The sequence below is a fragment of the Tricharina praecox genome (genome assembly GCF_024521635.1).
Source record: "Tricharina praecox strain CBS 144465 chromosome Unknown BZA05scaffold_13, whole genome shotgun sequence".
Classification (NCBI taxonomy): Eukaryota; Fungi; Ascomycota; class Pezizomycetes; order Pezizales; family Pyronemataceae; genus Tricharina; species Tricharina praecox.
The window spans coordinates 405,832-421,287 of record NW_026250415.1 but is presented as its reverse complement, the minus strand read 5'-3'; the positions used below and the strand labels follow the sequence as shown (position 1 = coordinate 421,287).

The 15,456-nt window shown below is 53.8% G+C and overlaps 8 protein-coding genes across 8 annotated transcripts; 4 read left to right on the top strand and 4 right to left on the bottom strand.

The window, feature by feature from the left end:
• Window positions 1–296: 296 nt before the first annotated feature.
• BZA05DRAFT_418989 (mitochondrial intermembrane space protein Mia40) lies at window positions 297–1,289 on the bottom strand (the record flags this gene model as incomplete). Its single annotated transcript, XM_051485552.1, has 4 exons — window positions 297–506; window positions 562–670; window positions 724–1,042; window positions 1,094–1,289. 4 exons carry the CDS (start codon window positions 1,287–1,289, stop codon window positions 297–299), a joined length of 834 nt encoding a protein of 277 aa, XP_051339122.1.
• Window positions 1,290–1,815: 526 nt separating this feature from the next.
• Window positions 1,816–2,857, top strand: BZA05DRAFT_445302 (thiamine pyrophosphokinase; the record flags this gene model as incomplete). Its single annotated transcript, XM_051486988.1, has 4 exons — window positions 1,816–1,996; window positions 2,053–2,129; window positions 2,187–2,468; window positions 2,534–2,857. The coding sequence occupies 4 exons, from the start codon at window positions 1,816–1,818 to the stop codon at window positions 2,855–2,857; spliced, it is 864 nt and encodes a 287-aa protein (XP_051339121.1).
• Window positions 2,858–3,296: 439 nt separating this feature from the next.
• On the top strand, window positions 3,297–4,986 carry BZA05DRAFT_399174 (Thiolase, N-terminal domain-containing protein). The gene is made up of 4 exons (XM_051483777.1): window positions 3,297–3,501; window positions 3,560–3,629; window positions 3,680–4,470; window positions 4,530–4,986. Exons 1-4 carry the CDS (start codon window positions 3,434–3,436, stop codon window positions 4,855–4,857), a joined length of 1,257 nt encoding a protein of 418 aa, XP_051339120.1. The 5' UTR covers window positions 3,297–3,433; the 3' UTR covers window positions 4,858–4,986.
• Window positions 4,987–5,169: 183 nt separating this feature from the next.
• BZA05DRAFT_52782 (Cullin repeat-like-containing domain protein) lies at window positions 5,170–7,526 on the bottom strand. Its single transcript, XM_051488397.1, has 6 exons — window positions 7,352–7,526; window positions 7,156–7,292; window positions 7,010–7,094; window positions 6,730–6,947; window positions 5,550–6,664; window positions 5,170–5,494 (listed from the first exon to the last, which is right to left on the bottom strand). The coding sequence occupies exons 1-6, from the start codon at window positions 7,402–7,404 to the stop codon at window positions 5,291–5,293; spliced, it is 1,812 nt and encodes a 603-aa protein (XP_051339119.1). The 5' UTR covers window positions 7,405–7,526; the 3' UTR covers window positions 5,170–5,290.
• Window positions 7,527–9,398: 1,872 nt separating this feature from the next.
• On the top strand, window positions 9,399–10,986 carry BZA05DRAFT_52793 (uncharacterized protein). Its single transcript, XM_051488398.1, has one exon. The coding sequence runs from the start codon at window positions 9,510–9,512 to the stop codon at window positions 10,743–10,745; it is 1,236 nt and encodes a 411-aa protein (XP_051339118.1). The 5' UTR covers window positions 9,399–9,509; the 3' UTR covers window positions 10,746–10,986.
• A 3-nt stretch (window positions 10,987–10,989) lies between these two features.
• BZA05DRAFT_399168 (cytochrome oxidase-like protein assembly factor Cox11) lies at window positions 10,990–12,165 on the bottom strand. The gene is made up of 3 exons (XM_051483776.1): window positions 11,865–12,165; window positions 11,319–11,806; window positions 10,990–11,266 (listed from the first exon to the last, which is right to left on the bottom strand). Exons 1-3 carry the CDS (start codon window positions 12,131–12,133, stop codon window positions 11,205–11,207), a joined length of 819 nt encoding a protein of 272 aa, XP_051339117.1. The 5' UTR covers window positions 12,134–12,165; the 3' UTR covers window positions 10,990–11,204.
• A 51-nt stretch (window positions 12,166–12,216) lies between these two features.
• On the top strand, window positions 12,217–12,997 carry BZA05DRAFT_52806 (cytochrome c oxidase, subunit VIb). The gene is made up of 3 exons (XM_051488399.1): window positions 12,217–12,398; window positions 12,572–12,748; window positions 12,811–12,997. The coding sequence occupies exons 1-3, from the start codon at window positions 12,350–12,352 to the stop codon at window positions 12,843–12,845; spliced, it is 261 nt and encodes an 86-aa protein (XP_051339116.1). The 5' UTR covers window positions 12,217–12,349; the 3' UTR covers window positions 12,846–12,997.
• BZA05DRAFT_52836 (pyridoxal phosphate-dependent transferase) lies at window positions 12,976–15,318 on the bottom strand. The gene is made up of 6 exons (XM_051488400.1): window positions 15,023–15,318; window positions 14,666–14,962; window positions 14,418–14,598; window positions 14,228–14,361; window positions 13,821–14,176; window positions 12,976–13,769 (listed from the first exon to the last, which is right to left on the bottom strand). The coding sequence occupies exons 1-6, from the start codon at window positions 15,121–15,123 to the stop codon at window positions 13,168–13,170; spliced, it is 1,671 nt and encodes a 556-aa protein (XP_051339115.1). The 5' UTR covers window positions 15,124–15,318; the 3' UTR covers window positions 12,976–13,167.
• Between the last annotated feature and the right edge of the window lie 138 nt (window positions 15,319–15,456).

Genomic DNA, 15,456 nt, shown 5'->3' with positions numbered 1-15,456 from the left:
TTGCGATTGGTTTCACCAAGCCTTCTGGCCCAACTAGGGATCTGTCCAAGTACTTACCCCTCGTGACAACCCGTCACGAGAGCACGAGAGCCTCGGAAACGGAACAGACTAAAATTAAGCCGCAGAGCGGGATCAATTCTTTTTTTCGGGTGACAGACTGTGCTTTCTTTCTTTTATGGTCATGTAAATCCACACGCAACCTGCGATACTACGTCCGATCCTTAGATAATGCATTTGGTGATTTGTCTATTGTACATCACAAACGGCGTTTTTTTTTCTTCACATCCGTACATCTTCTACTGTGTGTCCTCCGGCTTCTTGTCCTCCGGCTTGTCCTCCGGTTTCTTGTCCTTAAGTGGCGCGTCACTCGGCGTCGGATCGACCTCTGTGATCTCTGGCCTCTCAACACGCGACTCTTGCGGCTCCTCAACCTGTGCGTCTACCGGCTTCTCAATGTCTAACTCGTCCTCATCGTCATCGAGCTCGGCACCGTAGATTTCGGGGTGCTGGAATCGGTTGGTCAGCATAGTTTTCCCGTGAACTTGGCAATGGAGCACATACCGCCTGGAAGCAAGTCTGCATAGCCTTGAACTTGTCGACGCAGTCAACACCCTTAGGATCAGCTGTCGAGTAAACGAAGCAGCTGAAAGCCGCCTTGAAATCCTCTCCACTGCATCTCATCAGCACCTCCGCGCTATTGTCCCCATCCCAGCCGCAACATACCAAGGTCCATGTGCCATTCCGCCCAAGCAAGGGCAGTCCCAATTGATCTCCCCAGTCTCAGGGTTAAAGGCGCCCTCCTGTCCAGCCTCTTCCGCCAGTTCTCCAGCTCCGGCTTCAATCGATCCCACCTCCTTGCTACCGGGCTGCGCCACGGGTGCGCCGTTCGCCTCGCTTTTGACGGTGGGTGACACGTGTTCCGAGTCCTCATCGCCCTCAGTTGCCTGCCCCTGCCTCTCCTTCGCCGCCTTTCTGACATCGTCGATCAGCGATGGGGGACGCTCCTCGTCGATTGTAGATTGTGGCGGCCGTTCTTCGATGACTGCACCACGTCAGAGCTAGTTTGAACCCCGGGGTAGGTAGGTCGGCGTACATTTCGGCTCTTCGGCGAAAGCGCTAGACGTGCCGTAGTAGTAGATTACTCCACCGAGGGCGACCCATCGCAGGGCGGTCGATTTGAGGCTCCATCGCGGCTTTGCTGCGGAGATGAAGAGGGTTCGGGATTGGCGGGTGAGAGGGGTAGAGACGACGCTTCGTCGCAGTACCGAGCGAGCTGTAGTACCGAACATCGTGATGCGGTGGTTGAGTGAGTGTCGGGGGTGGGGATCGGTTTCGTCGTCGGAGAGGTGGGTACGTCAGTGGAACTTGCTTGCGAGTGTTTTGGGCATTTTTTCGGATGCGGAATTGCGGATTTCTAAGCGTTGCTTGCTCGGTAGCTTGGTTTCTAACTAGCGGCTCTCCGCGACTGCCGCTGCCGCGCAGGCAGTGGACTCGGCTGTGAAATTGTTCGGTCAACTACTACTTGTTAGATGAAATCGAAATATCGATATACGGGAATCTGGATCAAAAATGGAAACATTGAAAGCGATGCGATGCTTCTTCCATGGTGGCAGAGCACTTAGTTCCTTCTAGAAGCCAACCGGATGTAGCTGTAACTCTGTTTCTGCCGTAAACACCTACGAACCTACTTGCTTAGGTACATACCTCGCAGTCTCGTTTCCATAGCATGCCTACCCGTTCCACCATTTGTCTCTCATCCTCCGCTACCGACCCAGGTCCCAGAGTACCATCCAGAACAGCACTTACACAATCACCATGGGATGCGAAGAGTCGAAGGTCGGCAGTTCCTGCGTCGAACCCTTACCCGCGGTCACTTACTGGGACCCTTCGAGCTACTACGACGCCGGAGAGGTCGCCCGGGAGAGACCGCCTTTCGCACTGCTGATACTGAACCAAAAAATCACCAACAAGTTTTTTACTGCGTTGTGGAAAAACAGTTAGTCGCCTCGCCGCATACGGCACACGGAGCTCGAGCTGATGATGTGTAAATAGCGACGGTGCGTGTTTGCGCAGATGGAGGTGCAAATAGGTTGTTCGATTTCTTGAGCTCGAAAGAGAGACCAAAATTTGTGATTCACCCCGCTCAACTCCGCGCGTGAAGAAGTATCTCACTAACGGATTCCCAGCTTCCCAATACGATAATCGGAGACCTCGATTCGCTCCGTCCCGATGTGCGAGCCTACTACGAGTCCCGAGGCGTCGAAGTATCTCAAGATGCAGACCAGAACTCGACAGACTTCGGCAAATGCATGCGCTACATCGCGACCCATGACCCGCCAGATTCCTTCGTGACACCCAACACGGTCGAAGCATCACTTACCGCCGAGGGCGTGAGAGTCGAGCATCCCAAGTTGACTGTTGTCGCGCTCGGGGCAGTCGGCGGGAGAGTTGATCAGAGTTTTCATTCTGTAAGGGGTTTTTGTTATTTGCGATCTTGAGACGGGAGCGAGGTGCTGACGCTTACCCACGCCAGATTCACATGCTGTTCACTGCACAGCAAGGGCCGGGTCTGGGGCGACAGATATACCTCTTCAGCGATCAGAACGTGACGTTCCTGCTCGCACCGGGGAGGAATACTGTGAAGACTCCACGGTCGCTGTTGGGACCGTGTTGCGGTATCATTCCCGTCGGCGGCCCTTCGACCATCTCTACCGAGGGGTTCGAGTGGAATTTGACCAATACCGAAACGAAGTTTGGCGGAATGGTGAGCACTAGTAATCACACCATCGACGACGTCGTCAAGATCGAAACGACGGAGCCCATCGTGTTTACCATTGAATTCCTTGGATGTCTTTGAAGTGCTCAAGGTGGGGTGGGATCAACACACGGTGAATGGGTTGTATCTTATCTGGGTGAAAGGGCAAGTCAGGGAGCGAGCGAGCGCACAGTGAGTATTAGAGAGTAGTGTTGGTGTATGAGTCTCGGAGTAATGAATTAGACCAGACCCTTTGAACGCCCGAGTGATGCCGGCTTCCCGTGCGAATAAGGCGTGAATTACTCCGCCACGCGTGTGGCCATTTGGTCAGCGTATAGGCAGTCGGCATTTCGTCGGCCTTCCATCGGCCAAAATGGTAGAAAGTACCGCTTTCGACCGAGTTGTCTATTGGCCTTCCTTCTGTACCGGCACTGGTATCCACGGGTTGTGCGGGGGTGGTGCGTCAACCCCGGTTCACGTATCACAAGCTGTGTAGCACCTGTTGCCACAATTATTTAGCTCCGTCACCTCGACCTCGGCCCATTACTTGTGACGGAAGAGCCGAGCTCACGCGCACGCGGTCTCCGCAACAACCGGATTTACCTTAAGAACTTCTCATCCTTCTTCCATACTTCTTCCTTCCTCCACATTGTAGCAGCATACTCCACATACTACACCATGTCTTCTCAACGTCTCTCCAACATCCTCGGTCACTTGAAGGGCAACACCTCTGGTGTTTCAGCTGTGTAGGTTCTCTGGGATGCGCTGCATGGGGGGTTGAGCTCATGATTCGTTTCGATACAGGACATCAAAGAATGCCGACGATGTAGTCCTGACCTGTGCTATGCGCACGCCATTGACCAAAGCCTTCAAGGTAATTCCCCCCCCTCTCCCTCCCACACACGCATTGCTAACACCCACCAGGGCGGTCTCAAAGACACACCCGTCGACATCTTGTTGATGCAGCTGATGCAGCACCTCCTCTCCCGCTCCAAGATCGACCCATCAGCAGTGGAAGATATCTGCGTCGGCAACGTGAACGAAGTCGGCGTCCCCTACAAAGCGCGCGCCGCGGCGCTCGCCGCCGGCTTCCCGAACACCACCTCCGTCTCCTCGACCAACCGCTTCTGCTCCTCCGGCCTAGTGGCCATCCAGAACATCGCGAACCAGATCAGCTGCGGGTCCATCGATGTCGGCGTGGCGATCGGAATCGAGCAGATGTCCCTCAACGTGGACAAGCAGGGCCCAGGATTCTCCGCCGCCATTACAGGCGCGAACCAGGACGCCGCGGACTGCTCCATGACCATGGGCCAGACGAGCGAGAATGTCGGCAGCGACTTTGACATCCCGCGCGAGCGGCAGGATCGCTACGCGGCGGCCTCGTTCCAGCGCGCCGAGGCCGCGCAGAAGTCCGGGCTCTTCGCCGAGGAGATCGTTCCCATCACCACGACGTGGAAGGATCCGAAGACGGGCGAGGAGAAGCAGGTTACTGTTTCTGCGGACGACGGCATTCGCTACGGAACTACCTACGAGGGGCTCAGCAAGATCCGCCCGGCGTTCACGCAGTGGGGTGATCGGAGCACGGGTGGAAACTCGAGCCAGGTCACGGATGGTGCCGCCGCCGTGCTGCTGATGAAGAGAAGTGTAGCGGAGAAGCTGGGACAGCCTATTCTCGCAAAGTTCTGCGGCGCCACAGTCGCTGGTCTTCCTCCCAGGTTTGTCATCTCCCTCCCCTCACTGGTCTATCCGTTTCTTGCTAACCCACCGCCCACAGGATCATGGGTATTGGTCCATCCATCGTCGTTCCCAAGCTGTTGAATAAGTTCGGGCTCACGGTAGACGACATCGACATCTTTGAGCTGAACGAGGCATTCGCTTCGATGGCCGTGTACTGTGTCGACAAGCTGAAGCTGGACGTCGAGAAGGTGAACCCCCGGGGTGGCGCCATCGCCCTCGGCCACCCTCTCGGCGCCACGGGTTGCAGACAGGTCGTCACTGGCCTCGCAGAGATGCGGAGACAGAAGAAGAAGCTGTTTGTCAATACCATGTGTATCGGCACCGGCATGGGAATGGCGGGACTGTGGGTTAATGAGGTTTTGTAAGGGGGGTTTCCGGTTCTGGCTGGCGATTGATTATTGTTTCTGTTTCTCTTTCGTTGGGTGTACATGTACATGAAGTCGCTACGGGTTATGACGTGCGCTTGGGGAATTATTTGATACCTTGGAGATGTGAATTAAAAAAGTTTGATATCTCACTCGTCTTTTTCTGGGGTGCGTGCATGACAGGTGCCTCGGCAGCAATTATCATACTGCTGCACTGGGCCGAGATAGGTCCGGGGACTTGGCTATCCACGAGTGATACCGTGGGAGACCTACGATGCAGGGCCCCCTCTAAACCATCAGACAACTGTCACTGTGTATAAGAAGTACCCGCTGATTAAATTAACTGGGTATCGCCACCATCATTAAAACGTACAGGAAAAACACAAAGCGCCATGATATAAAACTCCATCCCCTTCGTAGCCCATCCGATTAACTACAATCCACCCAGTATCGCATCCAAACTCGGCCGATCGTATTTGACATACTTCGAGCTGATGACGTCCTTATACTTATCATAGAACCTTCCATAAAGTGGGCCCACGAATCCAATCTCCTTGGAGAGCATGGTCCGCACGTCTTTATCGAAGTTATAGGCCTTGTGCTTGGTGACCAAATCTTCAAAGGCAATATTGAAGTTCTATCTCAGGTTAGTGAGGGGCGGAGGGGGGTAGTTAGATGCGGAGAGTAAGTACCTTGAATTTATCTTTAACCCCCTCCTTCTCCTTGCCCGTAAGGCCCTTACCACCCTGCTGCTGCTTGGTGTACGTAACATCCATCAGGAAAGCTGCACACTCCTTCCAGGACTCCATATACAGCTTGATAGCATCCTTCCTCCACTTCTCGATTTTGCTGAGTGCAGTGCCCGTCATGATCTTGCTCAAGTCACTGCGGCGGATAGTGGCCTCGATAAAGGATACGTTGTTGGTCATGAACACTGCAATATTCGATTTCTTCTTGAGGAGACCATGTGATTTGCCTTCGAGCTCGGTGATGAGCTGGTCCACCATCTCGAGGAGGAAGTGGGATAGCAGGAGAGCACCGTCCGCGCCCACGTCAAAGGAGGTGAGATTCGGATTCAGAGAGTCATAGGGACGCTTCCAGTTTCCGTCGCCGAGGGCGACGAGGAGACTCGAGATTGACGATTGGTATTCCGATAACTTTTGCAGGCGTGCCATGGTGTCCTTGGTGATTTCGGCGACGGTGAAGTCTACCGGCAGCACCACCATTATTTGCCCAGCACGCTTCAAGTCTTCGAGCATAAAGTTGAAGCTGCTTTGCGCCGTCTGTCGTATCGGTTTCAGAGCATCCGTGAACTCCCTCTGCTCTCCAGTCTTGGATTTCAGCCGGGCACTGGTCGGCTGCACGCATTCAATGATCTCGTAGGCGAGATACAAATCGGTGGACATGTTTCGCGTGATGAAGGTGTTGAGATCCTGTATCGTACGCTTGAACACGGCCATGGCGGGCTCAGTGGTGCCGTGGTACACCGTCGACCAGGTGTTTGACGCGAAGAGGTGGCAGATGTTTTCGTACTCGGCGTCGAATATGCCTTCTAGTGAGCTTGTATACATTCCGATACCGTTCGAGCCCCTCTCATACGCCGCCGTGGTATTGCGACGAGTCGTGTTGATTGCCGCGAGAGCGAGTGTGGATAACGAGGAGGTAATGTACGGCCCACGCACTTCGGCATAGATCGTGGTAGCATTGGACTGTAGCCCTGATGCTGTAGCAAGCGTTGAGGAAAGGAAATCGTTCAAAACAGCAAGGGTATTCGTTTTCTGCGAGCTGAAGGTCGGGAACGGAAGATCTATCACGAGGAAGAAGCCGGTCTGTCAGCTCCTATTCTCCTCAATACGAACAATAGAGTAGAACCTTTGGTGATATAATGTAGCGGTTCTACAGACTGCGAGTCCTCGGCCAACGACTGTCGGAATAGCTCTTCTAGCTGCATGCTCCCGGCCTTCAGCAGCCCCGTCATCTGCTGCACAACCTTCTGGGAGCTCCGTAGATTCGACTGCTTCAGCACGGACAAGCCCTCATTAACCCGCTTCAGCGATGCCAGGTACGCGGTAAGCCCGACTTTCTGTGGCCTGTACACACCCAGCATCAGCACCTTCCCGCAAAATCCCCGCCGGAAGAATCATGTACGCACCCCCGTCGTATGGTCCCCTCCTCCTTCGACACAGCATCCGATGGCTGGCGCACTCGGTCAATCGCATTGATAGTCTCGTCGATATCTATGCCACTCACATGATCAGCACCTTCCCGTAGACCAACTCAATATAGATTGGCACGCACTCGACGAGAGCACAGTAAGCGATTGCGTCTTGGAGTATATTGGCTTGACGGCAGTCTCAACCTGCTGCGCGCTGGCGGATAGCTTTTTTAGCGAAAGCGAGATTTTGCTGGTCAATTCGGCGGTTTTGGCGAGCTTCCTGAGCTTGATTAGAGGGGTGTGTGGACGGGACGCGGCGGGGCCCATGCATGCACATACGATTCTAGGACTTCTACCTCCGCCGAGAGTTCGTCCATGCGTAGACCCTTCATTGCTGGCGACTCGAGGATATGGAGGAGGAAGAATGGGAGGTGGAGGGGCGGGACCGTGGGGTGAAGGCCACCCGCTTGATTAGAGAGGTGGGAGTGGTTGTCAGTAGACGAGGTAATGGGCGAGTGTCTTGGCGCGCGCACTCAATAGTAAGTTGCGATGCTACGCGTTCGACACCCACCACACGACAGCAACGCGATGCCCGTAGGAGAAAGCACCGACCCTGGGAAGAGTTTGATCGAGAAGTATGCGTGAGGTGGATCAATGCGTGGGATACCGAAAGACGTCGGGATGTTCAAGAGCGGCGCGCAGAAGAAAATCGCGAGCTATAAAAAAGGACGACGAATCAATAACCAACCACGACCCGACCCCGAGAAACAGCTATCGAACAGACTATTTTTTTTTGTTTAATCATCATTGCATCCGACCTTAGTAGACCATGGCAGAGCTATCGAACAGAAATACAAGAGATATCCGGTCCGTCTAGCTCAACAAGACAACCGAGTGATCTTGTGAGATATCACCGTCGATTCACGACTGAATGTGTGTTCGATTGATCGACAATACCTACCCTACGGAAACACACTTGCTATATTCAAGTATTTTAATGGAAGCTATGGTTGATTTGGCAGGGAAGACTTCGTAGGAAGCAGTGGGCTAGAGAATACCGAAGCAAACCAGTGGATTGATAGCGGAAACACATAGGTATGTACACGGACGAAATTCAACTCAGATTGGATGGGGATGTTATGACTCACCAAGCCAAGCGAATGATGGTTAATGTAGTTGATGGTCGAGTCAATAAATCCAGTCAACCCCAACTGGCGGCGTGTTACCTTAAAAAAAAGCAAATTTCTAGGTGGACGGGCTGTTGAGGTGGTATCTGAGACCCTTCGCTACGTCAAACCAATGGTAGGGCGAATGTGACGGCCATCAGCTCGACGTACATTCGTGAGGTTGGCCAGCAAGAGGTGGCAGTGTCGAACACGTGTGCATCACAAGAAGAAATTAAGGAAAGCGGGGGAAACGCAAAGTTCGTAAGAAGACGGGTTGCCTCTACTGCGGGATATTATCTTGGGGCTTTCTGTCAACTCAACAGCCAAGAGCTACCGGTACTATACTCGGCTCTCCGGGCGACACGAACGAAAGCGACGGCGGAACGACGGATTGCAGTATACACCAAGTCCTCCTCTTCCACGCAGTTCCCAAGACTTACCGCCAGGAGTGCCGGTGTGAGGAATTCTGCGTGGCCTACATACAATTATCATCGCCGGATTTTAGAAGAGACAAAATGAGGGAATCGATATTCGGATGAAGGAAGCGAGCAGGTTGGTCCTCCATCAAAGACATGATTTCTGCAACTAAGCGCTGCCAGAATGATGAAAACCATCATCGGGTTACTCGCGGCGAGCCATGTCCGCCGCACGCTCGCTCTTCCAGTCGCCGAAACGTAGCCGTCGTGGGGCGAGGAACCTACACGGTGGGGGACCATGGGTATCTTGCTGCCGTGCCTCATTACGCTCGGTCTCTGCGTGTGGACGGCGGTACACATGAATATCAACCCTCAACCGACCCGTGTACGATTACTCCTGTTCAGGCTTTGGTGGATTTTTCTGGGAATGTTTGCTCCGGAATTTGTCCTCTGGATCGCATACAATCAATTCCTCGAGACCCGTGCAATCCGAAAGAAAATCCTAGAGATACAGAGAACCCGACTGGATATACAGGAACCGCACTTCAGCCTAACGTCTGCATTTTTCGTTCTGATGGGGGGATATGCTGTGCATCCTGGGCCCGAGAAGGCTTATGGACATCCTGTGACGTTGACACCCCAGGGCTTTGCTCTATTATACGCACAAGGTGGAATAGAGGCCGAAGACCTTGAGCCCGGGTGGTCAAGGATAAATCGAAAGTTGATGGGCTAGCCAAGGTCATTGTTTGTATCCAGGCTTTTGTAAGAAATCCATAAATACTTCCTTTTTCTTTTTTCCCCCTTTTTTAATGGTAACGAGAGGACTGCTAATATGTTTTTCAGTGGCTCGTCGTCCAGGGAGCCGGACGCCTGGCAAGTCGACTCCCTCTTACGCTGATCGAGCTCCACACCATCATGCACGTGCTTTGTGCTGTTGCAATATACGGGTTCTGGTGGCATAAGCCAATGGATATCCAATACCCCGTCGTGCTGCGTCTCGAACCAGACCTGGCGGAGAAGATATACTGTTCGTTCGATGGAAGCCACGACCGTCGACCACCAATTTTCAGAAAACAGACTCATGACACTTACAAGAAAGATACAGTACCGCATGTGCAGGTGGACTCTGGAATACCGAATTCTACTTCTCGCGTGAAGGGTATGGTTCGAGATGGGCCTGCAGACCCCGTCATACAGGACCATATCCCTCACAGGAACGATGCGAAGGATGTTCCGACGGTCCTTGGAGCAAAGAATCGTACTTCTTATGTGGAGGAAACGGTTGAGGATGTGCTTCACGTGCCTGGCGTGCCTGCAGACGCCGGGATAGAGAGCCAACCAGCCCATATGGACACAAAATACCCTGAGCGCTTGGAAGGCAACCGCTTTCGTACACGCAGCCGTCGTATTCGGAAACAAAATTTCCACCATTTGTTCTACTATACCCGCTGGTTTAACTCCTTTCTTTTGTGGCCCCCATCCGATGGTGATGATTCTGCGAGAGGGCCCGCCCTCCGAAATCGATGCGACACAGCATTTAGCCTCTGGCCTCGGGAAATTAGGTTTGACAGTTCGGCTCGGTCGAATTTATGTGCTCGGTCACGTATGGTGCTGCAGTGTGGCTCTGCGCGGCCCAAAATGGTCCGGAGGAAATCGTGGCTTGTGCTTGTGGCTTTCTCTGTGACTTATGGCGGTGCTCATGCCGGGGCATGGAATACACACATGCCAAGTGAAGTTGAGCTCCTATTCCGGAGGATCTCCTCAGTTGGGCTCGCGACCGGGATACCACTGGGAATCTGTATTTATCGAGGCATGGATGAGCTCAACGAAATTTTACGCAAAACGAGCCTGAAAGTTATGGAGAATCGAGGTACGGAGAGTCAAGGTATGGAGAGAGGTATGGAGAATCAAGGTACGGAGAGTCGAGGTATGGAGAGAAGGGGTACGAAGAGTCGAGGTTGGAAATACCAGGTGCTGAATTACATGAGGCGGTTGTTGTTATTCTTACTCTTTAGTTTCTTAGCTCTCCATGCCCTCTTCATCCTCGCTGCTAGGTTTTTCGTGGTAGTCGAGTCGTTCATTAGTCTTCGCAGCCTTCCGAAGGGCTCCTTCGACGTTGTTCCATGGAGCAACTACTGGCCGCATTTTTGAGACGATCATTTCTTTCGCATCTTTTCTTTTATCGCGGCTGGAGGTTTCTGGGGTCTCTGGTTGTTGGGATTTCTTTCATTTCTCTTTTCGTTGATAATGTTTTGCTTGTTTTCATTTCGTTTGCATGCGAAGGTTTGAGGAAGAGGGATACCACATCACAGTCGATCACCCGTTCTGCTCTATGTGGTCTAACGCCATATATTTGTTTAAGGCGCTTAGAATTTCGTAGTGGTGCACCACTTTCCCCAGTTTCAATGCGCAACTCTGAAATTAGGCGAGCTGCATAAGTGGCTGGTTCGTCACTTTGGAGCCGCACTTGTGTGGCATCTGACGAGTGACGTCATGTGATCTTGCATCAAGCCTCATTTTCTATATACAAGACTCCGAGTCCCAGTCTCCCAGAGCCGGTCTAAATATCGTACAACTCCGTCATGTCTATTATACAACCTAGCCTCCTCCTCAAGTGGCCGAGTTTCTCACGGGTAGTGGCCTCACATTCCCATTGTCATCGTACTTCGCCTCTGCAAATCCATTAGCAGACGTCCACTCCTTCAAACCAAGAGGATCACTTACTGAAGAACGTATAGCTCAACGTAACGGTGTCGATTCCCTTCATAGCCGGATCGTCACAAAACTCGGGGTCGATGAAGAAGAAGACGGGCATATCGACCGTCTCTCCGGCATTCAACTTCTGCTCCTCGAAGCAAAAACACTGGATCTTGCTAAAATATGGCGCGACCTGGCCCGGCGTGACACTGTACGTCGCGACGCCGATGATATCCTCCTTGCTGTTGTTCGTAGCGGTGTAGAACGCGAGCGCCGTCTCGCCGGGGAGCACGCGCACCTCGCGCTGTTGCGGTGTGAACTTCCATTCGAGCACGTCCGACACGCTGGAGGAGAAGGTCACGCGGATCCGAGACGCCGCCGTCACAGGAATCAGCTTGTCCGGCGTGAAGCGGGTTTGGTCGGTTATTGGCACGCCGCCGAAGCCGGTGCGTTGGCAGATTGCCCGGTAGAGCGGGACAGAGGCGTACGCGAGCGTGAGCGTTGCGATTCCGAGACTGCACGCGGTGATATGTCAATGCCGAGGAATTCCGGGGGGAAGGGCGCCGGGCTAACCTCAGTGTGTAGTACAGTAAGTCTTGGTTTCGTTGCCGGTACTGCGGTCGGTAGTTGGGTCGTGATGTTTGTGGCACTGTTGCTGTCGGCGGTATGGTGGTGGTGGATTGTTTCCGTAGTGGCGTGCTGGAGAAGAACTGCTGTCTGGACGTCGTCTTGAAGGCGCTGTACGGTGTCGCTATGGCCTTCGTGGTGGTGCACTGCACACAGGTCCACGGAACTCTCGCCACATTCAACGCTCTTGAAAACAAAGTCGGTGGTGGTCTCATCGTTATGTCGTATTGTTGTGGTTATGATCGTGAATTGACTGAAAAGAACTGACCATCATTGCCCCTCCCACGTGCCGGGTAACAAATTCCCCGGCCCGACACCCATCACCCGACTTTTCATCGTACCATCATCACCTTCCCCCCAAACACCCGGTTTCACACATCTCCACTCACCACCTCGTTCACCACCCCCTACGAAACGAAACCACCGCAATCATGTCCGACGACGAGAGAGAGACCAAGCCCTTCAAGTTCGTGACTGCAGGTACGGCACCCGTCAGCTCCTCCAGCAGCAGGAACTCTCCACCCGCAATCCGCCGCTCCGCCGAATACCTTGTTCCGCGACGTCTTGGCGCATCGCATCACCACCACCAGCACCACCACCCGCGGCTACAATTGCCCCAGCTCCACAACCGCTGACGCCCTGATGTGTGACAGGTTTCGACGCCCGGTTCCCCAACCAGAACCAGACCAAGCACTGCTGGCAAAACTACGTCGACTACCACAAGTGCGTCAACGCCAAGGGCGAGGACTTCATGCCTTGCAAGCAGTTCTACTACGCCTACCGCTCGCTGTGCCCCAACGCCTGGTTGGACAAGTGGGATACCCAGCGCGGTTTGTTCCCCTCCTCCCCCTTTGCCGAGGTCCATGTTGTTGATGTGGGGATTGCATTGCAGAGAACGGAAACTTCCCGGCCAGACTGGACGCTTAGTCGGAGGCACCTGGAAGCTGAGCCGGGAGGATGGTTCGGTTCAGAACACTAGCATGTATATTTTGCCCTTGAAATCAACATACACGGCGGCGGCAAAGCGGGTATAGATGTGTTTTTGAACGGTGGTGTGAGGCAGACAGACAGAGCGACAGAGTAAGCGTGCAGAGTAGTAGTGGCAGTAGTAGTAGCTACAGGTATACATCATGATGCGATGTGATATGTATGTTCCAATCGTGTATGTGAACCAGAAATGCAATGCATACGTAAACAAACAGGCACGCAAATGAAGAAGACAAATGAATGAATGACATGCTACAAACTACTACGCTTTGTAAAGTGTGTCGATGAACCCCGTGGCCATCTTCTTGATAACGCTCTTATTCGGCAGGCTTCCGGCCACTCCATACAGTGCCGCGGTATTGCCCGGGGCGGCATCGCTTCCCTTCTGCTTAACGGTCTGCACCGCGGCCTCGAGATCCGTCAAGAACTTATCCACCGCCTCTACAGTCGGCCTGGTGCAGGCGATATGCAGCGCGGGCGGGCTCTGAAGGGCATTCAAGTGCCAGCCGAGGGAGTTCATCTCATCGGCGAGCTCGTAAATGTTCAGCGTCTTACTCGAGAACGAGACAACACTTACGAGAGGCTCGCCCATGATGTAGAGGTCGGGGTGGAGCTTCTCGCGAATACCAGTCTCAATCGCCTTCGCGGCACCCACGATCGAGCGGCAGGAGCTGATGTAGCCGCCTTCACCGATCTTCATGAGTGCGGTCCAGGTACCTGCGATGAGCGAGCCGGCGCGCGAGCCTGCCAGGGTGGGTGAGGCGTACACACCGCCTGGCCAGGTGGCGGTGATGAAGTAGCCGTATTGGCGGAGCTTCCTGGTGCGGAACAGTAGGACCGAATTGCCCTTTGGTGCGAAGCCGTCTGGAAAGCGTCAGTGACAGTCGATTGGAGTGAGAGTGAGGTTGGGAGTACATTTATGAGTATCGCAAGAAATCGAGGTGACACCCTTGATTCTGAAGTCGAACGGCTCGGTTTCATAGCCCGCCTTCTCGAGGAAGGGGACAAGGAAGGAGCCGAGACACGCATCGACATGGAGCGGGACCCTCTTCCTGAGCGCAATCTTACTCAATCCAGTAATATCGTCGATGATTCCGTGCGGGAAGTTGGGGGCTGATCCCACGATCAGGATGGTGTTGTAGTTCACGAGACGGTTGACGGCTTTGAGGTTTACTTTCAACGTTACGGGGTCCACGTCTACGTGGTGCACTTTGATGTTAAAATAGTGGCCTGCTTTGTCGAACGCAGCGTGGACAGTGGTAGGAACGACCCTGGGCGGAACTGTCAGCCATTGCAACGGATGTGAAGACTGGTGGACTCACATCTCCGGCTCTGTAACTCCCCGCTCTTCGTACGCCTTCGCTCTGGCGGCCAAACAAGCCATCAAGATACTCTCGGTTCCTCCACTGGTGGTGATTCCCGCCGCACCGAGGGGAGCATTATACATGGCGAGAACCTGCAAGTCTCAGCCGCAATTCACCCAAAATCATGCAAAACCAAACAAAAACTCACCATAGCGACAACCTCGGCCTCCATCTTCCTGACACCGGGGAATACATCCGGGTGCAGCGGATTGCTGACGGCAAACATTCTGTACGCCTCGCTCTGGAGATCCAGCATTTCCTTTCCTCCGTGATACACCGCGCCGGAGACCTGGCCCTTCTCCCACTCGGCATGGTGAAGCTCGCTCAATCTGGTTCCGCATCAGCATTCACATCTGCCCCCTCTCGCTCTTTCTCCTCAGGAAAGAAAAAACATACTCCTTCAAGATCTCCTTGATCTTATCATTGTCAAGTCCGTCCTTTGGCAAGGTGGTATATCTCGTGACGCCGGGACCCTTAGGGACCAGCCGGTCCTCAAGCTTCTTGAGCGCCTCGTCGATCTGGCCCTGCACCTTTGAGCGTATCCACGGCAGCCCGAGGAACACTCCGTACGCGACGCGTTGCAGGTAGCGGTAGAAGCTCGCTAGGGTGCCCAGGATACCGCGGCCGCGCAGCTGTCGGATCGCCTTGCGGAAGTGTCGCAGGACAAAGAGCGCGAAGATTATGTTGCGGAGGCTGGCGCGGGGAGGTTAGTGTGTGTGGGTGGAAGGAAGTGGGAAGGGGAAGCGTGGTTACAGGTCGAAGTTGAAGACGGCGTTGGGATTGCGGCGCGCGGCGGCCTTGGTGTACGATGAGAGGTTGCTCAGCGACACGGGGACTCGGCTTGATCCCGGCATTGCGAAAGTCGTCGTCGTAGTTGTGGTTGTTCGTTCGGAATGTGAACGGAGGGAGGGAGAGGGTGGGAAGGAAAGACAGCAGGCCCAGAGGTGATGTCGCAGGTCATTCAAATTCACGAGCAAATCAAACCGGTATCTCAGCAGCCGAGGTTTGGGCTGGGTTGGGTGCGTCACGCACGGCTTCTCAATGGCCGTGTTTCGAGAGCCCGCAGCTGTGGACGGGTACAGATAGTTACATGCAAATCTTCCCGCCGATTGCGCTGGCCGTGTGTGATTCGAGAGGATGCCTGCCTTAGTTGAAGAGAGCTGTTCTTCTTCTTTGCTGGACTCTAT